The 13,602-nt window shown below is 53.6% G+C and overlaps 7 protein-coding genes across 7 annotated transcripts; 4 read left to right on the top strand and 3 right to left on the bottom strand.

The window, feature by feature from the left end:
- Positions 1–40: 40 nt before the first annotated feature.
- On the top strand, positions 41–1,120 carry PSV08DRAFT_229908 (uncharacterized protein; the record flags this gene model as incomplete). The annotated part of the gene is made up of 1 exon (XM_014218780.1): positions 41–1,120. One exon carries the CDS (start codon positions 41–43, stop codon positions 1,118–1,120), a length of 1,080 nt encoding a protein of 359 aa, XP_014074255.1.
- A 1,409-nt stretch (positions 1,121–2,529) lies between these two features.
- PSV08DRAFT_365513 (uncharacterized protein) lies at positions 2,530–3,579 on the top strand (the record flags this gene model as incomplete). Its single annotated transcript, XM_014218778.2, has 1 exon — positions 2,530–3,579. One exon carries the CDS (start codon positions 2,530–2,532, stop codon positions 3,433–3,435), a length of 906 nt encoding a protein of 301 aa, XP_014074253.1. The 3' UTR covers positions 3,436–3,579.
- Positions 3,577–5,270, bottom strand: PSV08DRAFT_229905 (maintenance of mitochondrial structure and function-domain-containing protein). Its single transcript, XM_014218777.2, has 3 exons — positions 4,979–5,270; positions 4,615–4,886; positions 3,577–4,504 (listed from the first exon to the last, which is right to left on the bottom strand). Exons 1-3 carry the CDS (start codon positions 5,160–5,162, stop codon positions 3,869–3,871), a joined length of 1,092 nt encoding a protein of 363 aa, XP_014074252.1. The 5' UTR covers positions 5,163–5,270; the 3' UTR covers positions 3,577–3,868.
- Positions 5,271–5,424: 154 nt separating this feature from the next.
- On the bottom strand, positions 5,425–7,055 carry PSV08DRAFT_330343 (peroxisome membrane protein). Its single transcript, XM_014218776.2, has 4 exons — positions 6,833–7,055; positions 6,745–6,780; positions 5,858–6,692; positions 5,425–5,805 (listed from the first exon to the last, which is right to left on the bottom strand). Exons 1-4 carry the CDS (start codon positions 6,978–6,980, stop codon positions 5,682–5,684), a joined length of 1,143 nt encoding a protein of 380 aa, XP_014074251.1. The 5' UTR covers positions 6,981–7,055; the 3' UTR covers positions 5,425–5,681.
- A 454-nt stretch (positions 7,056–7,509) lies between these two features.
- Positions 7,510–8,648, top strand: PSV08DRAFT_330335 (uncharacterized protein). The gene has a single exon (XM_014218775.1). The coding sequence runs from the start codon at positions 7,561–7,563 to the stop codon at positions 8,254–8,256; it is 696 nt and encodes a 231-aa protein (XP_014074250.1). The 5' UTR covers positions 7,510–7,560; the 3' UTR covers positions 8,257–8,648.
- Positions 8,649–9,478: 830 nt separating this feature from the next.
- PSV08DRAFT_365509 (uncharacterized protein) lies at positions 9,479–10,186 on the top strand (the record flags this gene model as incomplete). The annotated part of the gene is made up of 1 exon (XM_014218774.1): positions 9,479–10,186. Exon 1 carries the CDS (start codon positions 9,605–9,607, stop codon positions 10,184–10,186), a length of 582 nt encoding a protein of 193 aa, XP_014074249.1. The 5' UTR covers positions 9,479–9,604.
- A 575-nt stretch (positions 10,187–10,761) lies between these two features.
- PSV08DRAFT_330320 (carbohydrate-binding module family 18 protein) lies at positions 10,762–12,931 on the bottom strand. Its single transcript, XM_014218773.2, has 2 exons — positions 12,717–12,931; positions 10,762–12,667 (listed from the first exon to the last, which is right to left on the bottom strand). The coding sequence occupies exons 1-2, from the start codon at positions 12,900–12,902 to the stop codon at positions 11,153–11,155; spliced, it is 1,701 nt and encodes a 566-aa protein (XP_014074248.1). The 5' UTR covers positions 12,903–12,931; the 3' UTR covers positions 10,762–11,152.
- Between the last annotated feature and the right edge of the window lie 671 nt (positions 12,932–13,602).

Raw genomic sequence — 13,602 nt, 5'->3', positions numbered from 1 at the left:
CAGCAGAGCGCCGTGGCCGTGGCCGTGGCAGTGCGGAGATATGGAGTCGGAGCCGGGCGTGGACGTGGACGAGGACGTGGACGAGGACGGGGAGCGGCCAGAAGCAATGCAGCAGGTGCGAGCAGGACGCGATGGAGGCTGGGTGAATTGCAATGGCAATCAATTCATTCGCATCTGGAGCAAGCCAATCTTGCCGAAACCGGACGGAGTTATAGCCAGCCAGCAGGCGGCTTGGGGCAGCGGTTTCAAGCAGGCTACAGCATGCGAGCCAGGCCGGTGTGACTCTGGCTTTGAGACAGACTGGCGGCCATGTGCTAGCGGACCAGACAAAGAGGGTGTGCGGTTGGCGCGTGCCATGGTGCGATCCAGCCCATGCCATGGCTGCCCTCAAGCCCCCTCACCCTCGCCCACCAGGCGCGCGCGGCCGGGAGCGGACAGCGACAGCGAGCAGAGAACAGCGGCGAGGCTGACCAATGCCCTCAGCCAGCCGACATGCCGGGCGCACATTGCAGTCAGAGAGAGCCGTCACGGCCTCTGCCTATGCGCCCCCCCCGGCTGGGCGGTGACGGCCCCCGTAACCGTAATCTCTCAGTACAGCATGCCCCATTTCCGCTCCTCCATCCATCCAGGCAATTACAAAGTGCCTGCCCTCTCCATACGCCCTCGCGCGCTTCCGCCCATTGCGCCCGCCCAGCAGCCCATTGAGCCCGCCAGCGCTGCTGCTTTTGCCATTGTCCCCTCGACCCGCCCGCCAGTGTGCGCGGACAAGGCCCGACGGGCGTGTGGGAGCCTGCAATGGCACATTCCCACCCTCTCTCGGCTTCCGGTGGACGCGCTGGGCCACACGGGCGTCCGTCATCACACTCGGCTGCCCTTTTGTCTACGACTAGGCCAGCTGCTATCCTGCCCGAGTACCGTACATGCGGCTAGTCGGTCTGACCGCCATGGGGGGTTGTGCAGACATGACCATGGCTGCAAGGCCAATTCACACCAACTGCCTGTCTTGGCCCCGTGGCTGACGACGGCCATGGCGAGCATGGCCAAGGGGGAGGGCGGCCCTGCTGGTCGCCCGTCAGCGGCGGCTGCCGACAAAGCTGCTGCCCACGGAATTCCATTCTAGTCGTCGTAGCCACGGTCTTGTGACTTTGCCTGCTCTCCCCCTCCGGCCTGCTCTCTTTGCCGTCGACGTCTTTCTCTCCCAAGCGCTGTAGCCAGCGCCACCGTCTTGCATGTGAAAGCCTCCTCCCACCCCCCAGGCCCTACCGTCACGCTCAGCTGGACAGCCGACGAGGTCATCCACAGCCCGGCGCCTATTCCAGGCGGACAATCCCAACCCATGGCAACCCAAGGCTGCTCACGAGACGCAGCCCTGTCGACACCATGTTGCGAGGGTGGTGTGTATGCGTCGTGGGCCAAGGGCGAAGGGGGGGTCATGCTCATGCGGCCGTGGCAGCCACCCTGGCGAGCGGGTGTGTTATCGTCGTTATCGCGCTGTGGGGGAGGAGGGGTTCGCGCTGCAAGGCATCCCCTTTCGACACGCGCCCGCTAATTCCCGCCGCTGGCCTGCCCGGGCCTTGGTTGTCCTTTGATCGTCTTTGCTCTTCTGTACTCCTGTACTTACGGCCTCGTATCCATGCCCACATATCAATTGTCTTCGCTGCCATTGTGCGCATTGCCATGTCATACTCAGTGTCCGCATGCATCCCCCCCATTGCTGCTGACTCGGCGCTCCCCGAAATGCAATGCACCACGGCCGTCAATTGCAATGGCTCCCTACCCAATCCCTCCTCTCTGGACTAGCGGCCCGATCTGCACTCGTCGACAATATCCACTCTTGACAGCTGGTCAGCCGATAGGCCAATGCAGCCAGATGATCCCGTCGTTCGCTGCCCCGTCTTCTCTTCCAGATGATGCGACGCCTTGGGGGTCCCTGCATCCGCCCTACCTGCAACCTGCAACCTGCCACCTGCGAGCACAACAAGCAAAGCCCGCTGTTGCTGCTTGTGCTTGTCCTGCTTGTGCGTCTGCGTGTGCTTGCTCGCTTCAATTGCATCCTCGCCCCATCCACGTCGCCTCTGCCTAAAATAGCCCATCCGCCCGATCGCCAGCACAACCACGGTAATCAATCGCACAGGTACACATGTACAAAAGGTACGTATACATGTCTACGTACTCGCAAACAAAAACAATTGCCCACCTTCTAGGCCCTTCCGATCCAATTGCCCTCGCCGCATCGTGACGTAGCCCATTCTCCCCCATCAATCTGACATGACATGTCCGACCACGCAAGCCCCCCTGCCGCCCATGTCGCCATTTTTTTTCTGGTAGTGATGAAGTCAATGCCATGTCGACTTGTCAGCACATGCACTACTACTGCCATGCCTTCACGTGCTTTCGGGGACCAAGCGTTGCCCCCATCTCAACGCGACCTGCCACCATCGCCGTGCCGTTCCCCCTCACATACGTCATACCACCACGATAAGGGGCCCTACTCTACACACCATGTGCCCACACCGATAATCACCCGCAATGTCTCTGCCCAAACTGCCCACCAATCGTCGATTCCTAACCCGGCTATTCAATTCGCTAGCACCACCACCAGCCCCGTCATCACCTGATGCCGCTGCCTCGCTCACCGACGACGACAAGCACCACCCCAACCCCCTCGATAGCGTACCACCCGCCGTCAAGAAACAGCTGCTTTCCTTGCAAGTCCTCTTCCCAACCGAATTCATTCCCGCGCTAGACGTCCTCGACCGCCGCCTAGTCACTCGATTTCGCATCCGAAACCATCCGTCGTCTCCTTCTGTGCATCGGCAAGATGGAGTCCACCATCAAGACGCGGTGATGCGACTAGGCGGTGACGACGACCATGATAATGATGATGATGATGATGAAGAGATGCACATGAGTGACGATGCAACCCTCAAAGACGCAACGCGTACACTTAGCACAAAACACACCTCCCTCCCTCATGAAGAAGCAACATCAATACCTGTACATGTCACAACTACAACCTCTACTTACGACAAGACCACAAAATCAACAATCTACTACGTCCAATCTGCCCAGCACCACCGCTCCTCCCGCTACTCCTCTTCCTCGGACCAAACCCCAACCTACCAAGTCCGCCTCACAACCTGGTCCTGCTCCTGTCCCGCCTTCACCTTCGCCGCCTTCCCTGCTTCCCCCGACTCTTCCTCTATTCCCTTTGCTAACCATGCCAATGACAACCATGACGATAACGACACAGCACAAGACCACCCCTGGATTTTTGGCGGTACAACACTAGGCGACGATATGCCCCCCGTCTGCAAACACCTGCTGGCTTGCCTGCTCGCGGAAAAGTCAAACTCCCTATTCGGTCGCTTTGTCAATGAGAAATGGGTTACCGTGCATGAGGCCGCCGGCTGGGCTGCTGGATGGGGAGACTGAAAAAAAAATATCTTTGTTTAGACAGATGTAGAGACAATACGGCATTATCGCCATCTTTGTTTTTAATCCTCGTTTCAAACACAAACACTAATGGCCATTGTCATGCCAAGATTATGCAAATACACACACCACACTACACTATAGCATACTAACATCATGTCCTTTGTTCATTTCATGTCTAATCGTGCCAAGATCATGCGGAGAAGGAAGCGAGAGAGAGAGAGAAAGAGAGAAAGAAAGAGAGAGAGAAACACACCACTCCATCTACTCTTTTGACGCCTACTCTCTTCTTCTCCTCTCCTTCCCCCCGAAACAAGGCTGCGAGGGGCTATTGTACACTAGTACACCTTAGTTGGCTACAAAGCTCCATCATCCTCATGGCCATCTCTCCGCCTCACTCGCCTCACTCACTCAATTCCCCATTCCCCCCGCTTCAGCCCTTCTTCTTGCCCTCCTCCTTGCCCTTTTCTTTACCCTTGTCTCCTTCCTTGGCCTCACCGCTCGCCTTGTCGCCCTCCTTCTTAGCCTCCTTGTCCCCTTCCTTGCCTTCCTCCTTCTTGGCCTCCTTGTCCTCTGCTTGCTGCTTGTTCTGGATCTTGTTCTCAATCAGGTCGTGGAACGCCGTAATGGCCCGGATCAAGCTCGACAGGTAAATCGCCATGAGTTGATCGTTCGTCTTGACGCTCATGGCCCGCGCAAGCTCGCCATTGTCTACACCACCTGCCTGACCCGCCGCTGCTCCCACGCCATTGGTTGCACCACCTACTGGTGCAGCCTTGGGTGTCGACAGGTTAGGCAGCAGGTTGAACACGTCTTGGAGATTACCAAGAATCGCGTGGTTGACAGGTAGATCCTCGTCGAGAACCTTTTGTAGATACTGCCCAATGTCTCGTAACCGTAGATGTAACCCTTGCAGCGACTGCAATTGTGAGGTTATGCGTGTCGAGAGCGTACCGACAGCCACGTCGCGGATGTCACGGAGGAGGTGCTCGACACCAATCTCTTCCGCCTCCTCGGCCTCGATTATTGACGGAGTGTGCACAAACGTCTTGGAAGTCGTTGTACCGTCCTAGACGTAGAATTAGCATCGTCTTCCATACACGCCCCCCCCCCCCTCTCCTCCCACCAGGTGCATTGCTGTTGTTGCAACAATAACCCCGCCGAGCCAAATGCACTCACATCCTTAATCTCCTCAACTGCAAAGTAGGCGTCTGTCGGCACCCCCACCTCCTTGGGCTGTACGTCGATAATGACTAGTAGCGGATTTGGTGTATAGCGCTTGAACAGCTCGTTGACCTCGAGATCCGACGCCCTCAGCTTGGGCCCAGTGTGATACCAGCCGATGAGCTTCTCCCGCGCGTTGATCTTCTTGAACATGTCGTTCATCGACTCGACGTAGTTGTGGTCCAGAAACCATACCGATGGGTCCTTTTCGTCTTCCTCGAATGGTACTGCAGCCCAAAGTCAGCTTGTACACACAACGCTTCCCCGCCCTCGGGGCGAATTGCTCAGGCGGCAAACTACGTCTTGAGGGGCTACACACCCGCAAAGCTGTTGGACACGCGTACGTTCTTGCCGTCATTTTGCCCAAGGAGCACACCGACTACTCTCCTCTTGGTGCCCTTTGCTTGTCGACCGTAGTGGTCTGCTGCCGAAAGAAGCACGAGAGGCGCGACCGAGACGTTGCGGGTCACAAGCGACAGCGTTTCTGCTGTAGTGGCGGGCATCCTGATGACCTGTAACCCAGTGTACCCAATGTTTCTGTTGGTTGTCTGGGAAAGAAGATGGCAGTGGTGGGTGTTGACCGGGCGAGATGATGTCGTTATTGTTGATGCGGCTCTGCGATGACCATCTACGTACTAAGCTTTCGGGATGGCGAGATGGTGAGTGGGTCAGAGCTCCGCACTACCATAGCTCGCCCGACACAACCAACACCCGGAATTACTATGCATAGTGTCCCAGTCACATTTGTATACAGCACTCGCAGCGACCGAAACCACATAACATTTCAAACATTGGTATCTCAACAAGGCATACTAGTACATACTGCAGACCTGCAGAACAGAAGCGCAAACTGGACCAAGACCGTGCAATGGCCTTGGAGTATCTGAAAAAGAATACAACCAAAACAGACAAAATAAAAGGCAAATACGACAGGAAGTGGGGCTGCAAGACCATTTCCGTGACACTAAAGCTCCGTGTCAAGCATTGGCACATCATATCAAACCACACGTAGCCAAAACAGATCATAGAGTAGCAGTGGGGAAGTAGTACTGATCCCAGAGAAACTCGTAGTCTTCGATAACACCACCGACCATGTCAAGAAGAGGCTTGCCCTTGAGTTTGGACGTTATCGAGTGAATCCAGGCCCTAGGTGCACTGTTAGCTATGTTCACCATGTCCACAATTCGGCCTCACTTACTTGGTGATGTTCTCGTAGAATGCGCCGCGCATAGCCCACCAACCCATGGACCAGCCCCGCTTACGTAGCTCTTCTCTCTCTAGGCCAGTCAAACCACGGAGTCCTCCAGCCAAGCGCTCCTGGAAATCATTCTTTGCCAGCTGGCGTGCACCGTACTCGATGCTCGCGCCAATCAACCATGGCCGCCAGCTCTTCCTGTCGCCGCTGAAGTGCTGCATGGCCAAGGCGTAGGCAACGGGTCGTAGAATGTAGAGTACCTCGGCAAGCTCGCCCTTTCCACTTACTCGGTGCAGAAGCGCCTTTGGTGGTTTGATGTCGTCTGCTGTAAGCACCTTGGAGAGGAGGTAACTCGAAATGTCTGAAGAATCTGGCAAGCTAGGCATCGACAGACCAGTCCTGGGCATTGCCCAGTTTTCTGCCTCAACCGAACGCTCGCTTGGTGGTGTATCCATGCCATCCACCGATGCCGATGACTCTTCAAGCGAGCTCGGATCAATTTCCCGCTGAGGGAGCGGGGGTGATAGGAGAGGGCGCGAGTTTGTCAGTCGGAGGAGCAGCAATCGGCATACTGCCTTTACTACCTCGAGCAACACCACAACCCGCCATCGCACCTTCTCACCCTTCCTCTTGGCTGCCATCTCCCATAGCAACTCGGTATATTGAATCATCTGGAGTACTAGCGCGATTCGCTTGTACGTGGGCGAGTGTTGTGTCCAGAACTTGGTGTATCGATGGTGCGGGGTGACAGGGTGTCGTCGCGTCCCTGGCATCTGCGCCATGGCCTTAGAGAGGAGAGAATCGTGGTATAGGGAAAGGACCTGGACGCCGCTGTGAACTATTCGTGTGTCAGTCGAAGGAGACGCGCCGCCAACGAGCGCGCAACATACGAGACTCTGATGCGATTTCGGATTCCCGGAAGCGTCCTAGGTCTTGTTAGTATCGTGCTAGCAAGTAGTCCCATTGAGCCATGCGCACCCGGAATGATATATGTCAGCGAACGCAGCGCAGACTCAATCTGCGTCACAGCGCTACTGTTTTTGGTGATGAAGTCCGAGTACATGCCCAGCCATCTCGGTGGCAGTGACAGTACCTCGCCCGTCTTCTGTGTTGCTTGCTTGTACATGGCTGCAGTCGCCTCAGCCAGCGCGCTGAAAGGTGGCGCTTGTGCGACGTGTACGTCGTGGTGTTGGTGTATGCACGTGAGGACAGGAGTCGGGGCAGGGTGAAGTCATGGACTCGTTATCGCGTGCCGGGCAAAGTACCGAGGCTCCTACGGCTACTACCCCAGATGACGCCTCCGCAACATCGTTGCAGCTCCCACCCCACAAGACATTGCGCCCAGGTTATACAAGCCGTTTTCAAAGTTCAACACATTCCAATTCATGGGTATTGCTAGTGGCCAAAATGAATGAAGAACAATGGGGTGTCTCCGCCATATACCGAGTTCGGCTCTTTCATTGTTGCACATGGCCGTCAATCGTATCCTCTTTCTCTTCTGCTTGCATCTGATCAATTGCACATTTGTAACAAGTCGGCACACAGTAGCACGTCTGCCTAAAGAGAAAACCACTAAATGTGGCTTAGGGATAGGGCTGCATGGCACGTGACTATGCGAAGAAGAAAACACAAATCCCATCTTCACGCGTTCATCTGAGTACAAGAACATACTACACGAACACGAAGCAACTGGTCCTATTTCCACCATGGCGAGTAACGGTCAGACTACTCTCCCTGTTCCGCAGGTACCCGTTCAGGACAGCGACAAGAAGCTTCTTGCATCAATCAATTCATTCGTCCACGAGTACATGTCAAAATACGACAACTCACACGACTACCAACACATCCTGCGCGTCTTGTCCAACACCAACCAAATATTACAGACCGAGCTAAAGTCCAACCCCTCTGTGGCTTATGACACCACTTCACTATTCCTCGCCGCCCTTTTGCACGACGTTGGCGATCACAAGTATGCAAAATCAGGCGAAGACATCGAGAACCAAATCTCCAATACACTACTTCAACACGGCGCATCAATTGAACTGGCCCAAAAGGTCCAGATCATTGTAAAGAACGTTTCCTATACGAACGAGGTTCGCGACCCTGCTCGCGTCACTTCAGTGGTTGGGCGGTATCCGGAGCTCGCTATCGTGCAAGACGCCGATCGCCTCGACGCCATTGGTGCCGTTGGAATAGCGCGATGCTTCTCTTTTGGTGCAGCAAAGATCCCCGGGCAGCCCATGGACAGAGCGGTCAGCCATTTTGGCGAAAAGTTATACAATCTCGCAGGAATGATGAAGACAACTACTGGTAAAGAAATGGCGAGGAGAAGACATGATGTCCTAAAACAATTTGCAAAGGAATGGGAAGAGGAAACACGCTTGAACTTTGAGCTACATTGATTAGCATGGAGTGAATTAAGCTTTCATTACACGATGGCAAATCAGTCATTCCAAAATACTGAAGGTGGAATTGGACTGGAAGCCACTCCACCATGCTCACCTTATAGTCCGACAGCAGACCTTCGTGATGCGAATAGACTCTAGCTCTGACGATCGCTCGGAATCCATGTTTGTCCTTGGTATCACACCACTTTGAAACTCGCGCATCTTGACCGATGAATGCAGACGGGTCGAATGATATGCAAGACACCATCGTACAATGTTGGCCGGGTATTGCGGCACTAGGCCCAGTGTCTACCAGAAATCTCTGAGATCGCGTCCAACGAGAATAGAGTCAAGTGCAGACGGGAAAGGCCTGGAAGTAGAGCGATTCAATCAAACGTGTTACTAGACTTTACAAAGCCAAATGTACAGGGACACCCGGAAGAGTATCCAGCCAATGAATGAGTGCTGCGTGACATGCCCAGTTTATACATTTAGCGGACGCACGGTTGTCCGTGATTAGCATCCCAAGTGCGGTCGCGTATCTCCACACGCTACGTGCTCCTGTGAACCATTGAAATTGGATCTGGAACAAAGGCAGCGGCCATGTCTTGCCGTTTTGTAATCGCTGGTAGCTGTCTTCAATACCGAGTGAATTTCGGAGCCAGCAAGAACCTTTGGTGCGCGCTTAACGCGGGAACAAAGACCTAATGCTACTAATGTAAGTATCGTCGGACGACCAAGTCGGGTGTTGGGCCATCATCAGACAGCCATGCGGGCTCTGCAAAGCCGCAAGTCACTGTCGTAATCGAGTGAAGAAAAATGGTCCACTCAGCCACAATTATCAACGACAAATATCCTGCATGGAAAGAAGCCGCAAACAGTGGGCTTCTGCATGCGCCTGTTAGTTATGCAACCCTCCACTAAAATCTACAGGGAAGTGAAACACACACCATGGAGGGCAGAGGCAGTGAATTGGCTGGGAAAGAAAAGGGACAACATATCATCGCGGGTTATGAGAGCGCGAGCATGCAAGTCAGGACGTGTTGAAAGTTTGACTCGAAGCGTATTGACAAGGTGTCCGTGGTAGATTGCCCCAAAAGGAAAAAGAGACAGTTCGCAGGCAATGGCTGACGTCTACTTGGAAATGAGGAAATGGAGCCATCTGATTGGCGGGACGAATTGCCGTATCCCAATCGACAATCAAAATTCCTTTTACGCTATCCAAAGACTGCATAACCATGGGTAATAGATATTTAGAAACTCGGTCTCTGGGATCCGGGTCTAATCATCTCCAAGTTTCGAGATCAGTAAACAAAAATAATCCCGTCCGCCCATTGCCAGCGCAAGACCCGTTTGCCGAAACATGCGACCTCTGCGACCACTCCTCCCGTCAGCCACGCGACCACGAAACGAGCCCCTTCCACCGCTGCCGCGAGACCGCGTCGCGTCGGCCTGCGACCAGTGTCGAGTACGCAAAATACGATGCAACGGAGACCGTCCCGTGTGTCTCGAGTGCACGAAGCGCTCCACCTCCTGCCACTATGCCACTCGCTCAGCGGAAACCCAGGGCCAAGCGCTGAAGCGAAAATACGATGCCCTGCACGCTGAAAACGAAGCCTACGCCGAACTCTTCAATCTCATAAAGACAAGGCCAGACGATGAGTCGCTCGAGATCCTGCGCCGCATCAAGATGGGAACTGACGTCAAGGATGTACTCAGGCGTATCAAAGAGGCAGACTTGCTCATGCAGCTCAACCCGTCAAATACGGACCCGGATGTCAAGCATCAGTATACCCTCCCACTCGTCTCAGGAATTCCTGCCCACTTGCTCAACCCGGACCCAGAGTACTACCAAGCCTTATCTGCCGCTGAGCCCGCTACTGCCGAAGCCGCAGCCGCTACCGGTGCCGAACAGAGCAAAGCCGCTTCCTCAGCTGATTGTTAAACGTCATCCCAAGAGGGAACAATAAAAGGCTTGCATACAACCGGCGGCCGAAACAACGCCGTTCCCAACTCGTTGTACAGCTTTTTACCATTGGACACTAAGGGAAATCGTAATCCTGACCGCTGTTTTTTTTAGGGGGCAATTTCTCTGTACACCCCAGCAGAATGCATAACACCTGTGGCTTTTTTTTAATCTCCAGACGTAAATCTTTTATGAAAGATGGAGTCGAGAGAGAATGATGAAAACAGAGAAGGAAAGCACAGGGGTGGCAGCAGATGTAACTTTTGAAATGTTTCATTGGTGCGTTCGGATTATGCACTGCTCAGGTGTTCAGCCACTTGATCTTCTCAACACGCTGCCTGTTGGGTGACCGCCACAGCCCGCTCCTTTCATGCTAGGAATACCTGGGTGCTTCAATAATGTCCCTTGAATAGTCCACCAAACAGCCGTTAATGGTTCATCACCGCAATGTGGGGCCAAGGGAACGGACCCGACAACCATCATGCAACATACCGAAACTGGGGGCCCTAAATAATCTCGTCTGAAAAGAAAACCGTGATTAAAGAGGGTGAAAAGGAGATCTGCCAGACTTGTTTCAAGCCAGCAAAAGTTGAGATCAAAGGATAAGTGTTTAGGTGGATATCATACAGGATCCTGGCGGAATTCGCTTGCGCCTCGTGTTCCTTGCAAGACAAAGCAGCATTAATTCGCAGAACGTGTGTAACTTTCCCTTAGGGAATAGTACAACCTGTACAGCAGCATCACATGCAACCAATCATCGACATGGAGACGTGTATAAACAATATTACACTTTTTTTCCTTTTGACGGTCCTGTTTTTATCCTCTAGGTAATACACGCACGACTAAGACGCGCGATAATTAAACAGCAATATGATTCATGAGGGCATGAAGAATTGTTCGTTTATGATATTTCAATCGTATTAGAATTCCATCTCTCCCATACAATCAAGCACCGATGGCCTGAGGGTTCCAGAAGACACCCTTGGGATCGACCTTTGCCTTGAGCTCGGTCAGGCGCGCTGTCACCTCCTCACCATAGTATAGCTTGTGAGCAGTGGCAGCATCATACGTGGGATCAACGTAGTTCAGGTACGCGCCAAAATTTGTCTGAGGCTCAGCATTGATGATAGCATCGTTGATGCCGTTGATGAAATCCATGGGTGTAGCGCCATAGCCCCAGTTCTGGAACACCCACAGGCTCTTGCGGTCATCGTAGGCGGCAAAAGAAATGTCCTTCTTGTTGATGGCTGAGCCGGGTCCACCGTACAGGTTCATGATGATGTACCATTCTTGAGAAGTAGCAGATTGAAGGTGGTCATAAAGCGCACCAATGGCCTCGGATGTAAGACCGCTGGATTCGGGGACAGTTACAGACTTGGCGAAGAAGTCTTCGTGCTCGTCGTAGTCAGTTGTGGATACCTTGATGGTCGTCTGGCCGGAAACCTTGACTAGGTAGTCATACCAGGCCAAGGACTCAACCGAGGGGCTGGAAGGTGTAGGGAGGCCACGGAGAAGCTCAGGCTTGATCTTGTTGTTGAATTCGTCGACAGAGCCAAAGAAGGCGCCACTCAGACTGTAGCTCTTGTAGCCGTCAAGGTAAACACCAAACGAGATACGGTTATCCACAACCGAGCTGTTGGTAGCTACATCCTGGAGGTGGAGGAAGGTCTTGGTCCAGACATCCTTGGAATCCTGAACACCCTGGAACCCAAACGAGAAGTACGTAATGCTGTCTGGGGCAGCATGAGTCTGGAGATAAAACTTGGTGACGATACCGAACGAATCAGCAGCACCCCTAATAGCCCAGAAGAGGTCGGGCGATTCAGTGGCTGACGTCTTGACGAGCTTACCGTCAGCGGTAACAACCTCAGCACCGACGATCTGGTCCATAGCAAGACCCCAGTTACGGGAAGTTTGACCGTAACCTCCATGGGTATAGTGGCCTCCGATGCCTACGCCAGGGCAGGTACCATGAGCGAGAGCAGCCTTGCCTTGGTTATAGATTCCGTCACCGAGGTTACCTAGGCGAACACCGCCTCCAACAGTTGCAATGCCAGTATCATTGGCAAGCTCAATAGTCTGGAAAGACTGAAGGTTGATCTGCATGGCGCCATTGATACCACCGGTGTTGAAGTTGGCATATGAGTGACCACCCGACTTGGCTTGGCACTTGATTCCTTGCTCACCAGCGCAGACAACAGCATCTTGGACATGCTGTTCAGTGGTTGGCAGGACAATGACGGCAGGGTTGAAGGGTACGCGCAAGTTGTAAGGCTTTGCAAGCTGTGCGTATTCCTCGTCGCTGCTCATCTTGAAGGGCACTTCCTTTCCATTCAAACACTTGACGAGGCCCTCAGGTGCTGCCACCGGTGAAGGGACCGGAGTTGAGGGCGAAGGCGAGGGCTGGCTGCTGCTACCATCGTCGCACGTTCCGAAGCCAGACTGGCATCCAGTTCCACACTGTCCGCTGTTAGCCTCGAAGTTGTGTTGCATTCCACAAACTACTCACCCATGCCGAACCGGTTCCGCAATAGCCGTATTGCGAGCAACAATCTCCAAACGCAGAACCCTTGCATGTAAGACCGGCAGTTCCGCCGCATGATCCGTCAGTTGAGACGTCCCTCCTGTCTAGCACTGCGGTGGGCGTGGCCGATACGGCGACTAGGCCCACGGCAAGAGGAATGAGAAACTTCATCCTGGTGGAGGAAAAAGAATTAAGGTTGTACCGTTGAGGATGGCGCAATGTGAGAATTAAGTATTGATCCTACCGTCAGCAAGATATTACCCCAACCAGGGGTGGGGAAAAGTAAACAAATTAAGGAAACAACGGCTTCGACGGAGGAACGCACGATGCCCACACTAAAATGTGATTGTCAAGGCCGTGAGGAAGAAGATTTGCCCAGAGGGAAAGGGTGCTTTTAAACAGCTAATCTGCGGTGGTAGTCGCCTCCTTGTCGTAGTCGTGTGTACCTGCGTCAGGCTTATGCCCTGTCGTCGATCCACCAGATACGACAAAATCTCATCTATTACTCCACGAGCCAGCACCCGATTCTGATTGCTAAAGGCAGCGCGCATTGTACCCATCGCAAACTAATGGGCGGCCTAGCTCCTAATACGAGCTTACTTCGCCGAGCCCACGGCACGGATAGCCGTGACGAAAAGTAATCCCTGGTCCTCGTCGAAAAAAAAACAAAATGGCCACGACATGTCTAGAGAAAAGCCACAATGTTGTACAGCATGGAGAATCTTGTCGTGTGGACATTTTGCTGGAAGACACGTTAGATGTGTTTTGAACACGCGCGACACGATGCCGTCGGTCGCATTAGAACTCCGGTAATTTGGTTGCTGAAATCCCGAAGCACTAGTTCGCCACCTACGACATGAGAGGGTGAAGA

The sequence above is a fragment of the Bipolaris maydis genome (assembly GCF_028858645.1).
Source record: "Bipolaris maydis strain C4 unplaced genomic scaffold PSV08scaffold_14, whole genome shotgun sequence".
Taxonomy (NCBI): Eukaryota; Fungi; Ascomycota; class Dothideomycetes; order Pleosporales; family Pleosporaceae; genus Bipolaris; species Bipolaris maydis.
The sequence above is the reverse complement of the archived record's forward strand: the minus strand, read 5'-3'. Positions and strand labels throughout refer to the sequence as shown.

Bases quoted from the DNA above. Each gene is read 5' to 3' on its own strand.
- PSV08DRAFT_330320 (XM_014218773.2), bottom strand. From the start codon at position 12,902: ATGAAGTTTCTCATTCCTCTTGCCGTGGGCCTAGTCGCCGTATCGGCC. The intron at 12,668-12,716 runs GTGAGTAGTTTG...AACAGCGGACAG, and splicing joins GCGGAACCGGTTCGGCATGG to TGTGGAACTGGATGCCAGTC.
- PSV08DRAFT_229905 (XM_014218777.2), bottom strand. From the start codon at position 5,162: ATGCCCGCCACTACAGCAGAAACGCTGTCGCTTGTGACCCGCAACGTC. The intron at 4,887-4,978 runs GTGTGTAGCCCC...TTTGGGCTGCAG, and splicing joins CGTGTCCAACAGCTTTGCGG to TACCATTCGAGGAAGACGAA. The intron at 4,505-4,614 runs GTGAGTGCATTT...TTCTACGTCTAG, and splicing joins CAGTTGAGGAGATTAAGGAT to GACGGTACAACGACTTCCAA.
- PSV08DRAFT_330335 (XM_014218775.1), top strand. From the start codon at position 7,561: ATGGCGAGTAACGGTCAGACTACTCTCCCTGTTCCGCAGGTACCCGTT.
- PSV08DRAFT_330343 (XM_014218776.2), bottom strand. From the start codon at position 6,980: ATGTACAAGCAAGCAACACAGAAGACGGGCGAGGTACTGTCACTGCCA. The intron at 6,693-6,744 runs GTATGTTGCGCG...ACACACGAATAG, and splicing joins CGAAATCGCATCAGAGTCTC to TTCACAGCGGCGTCCAGGTC. The intron at 5,806-5,857 runs GTAAGTGAGGCC...CAGTGCACCTAG, and splicing joins TTCTACGAGAACATCACCAA to GGCCTGGATTCACTCGATAA.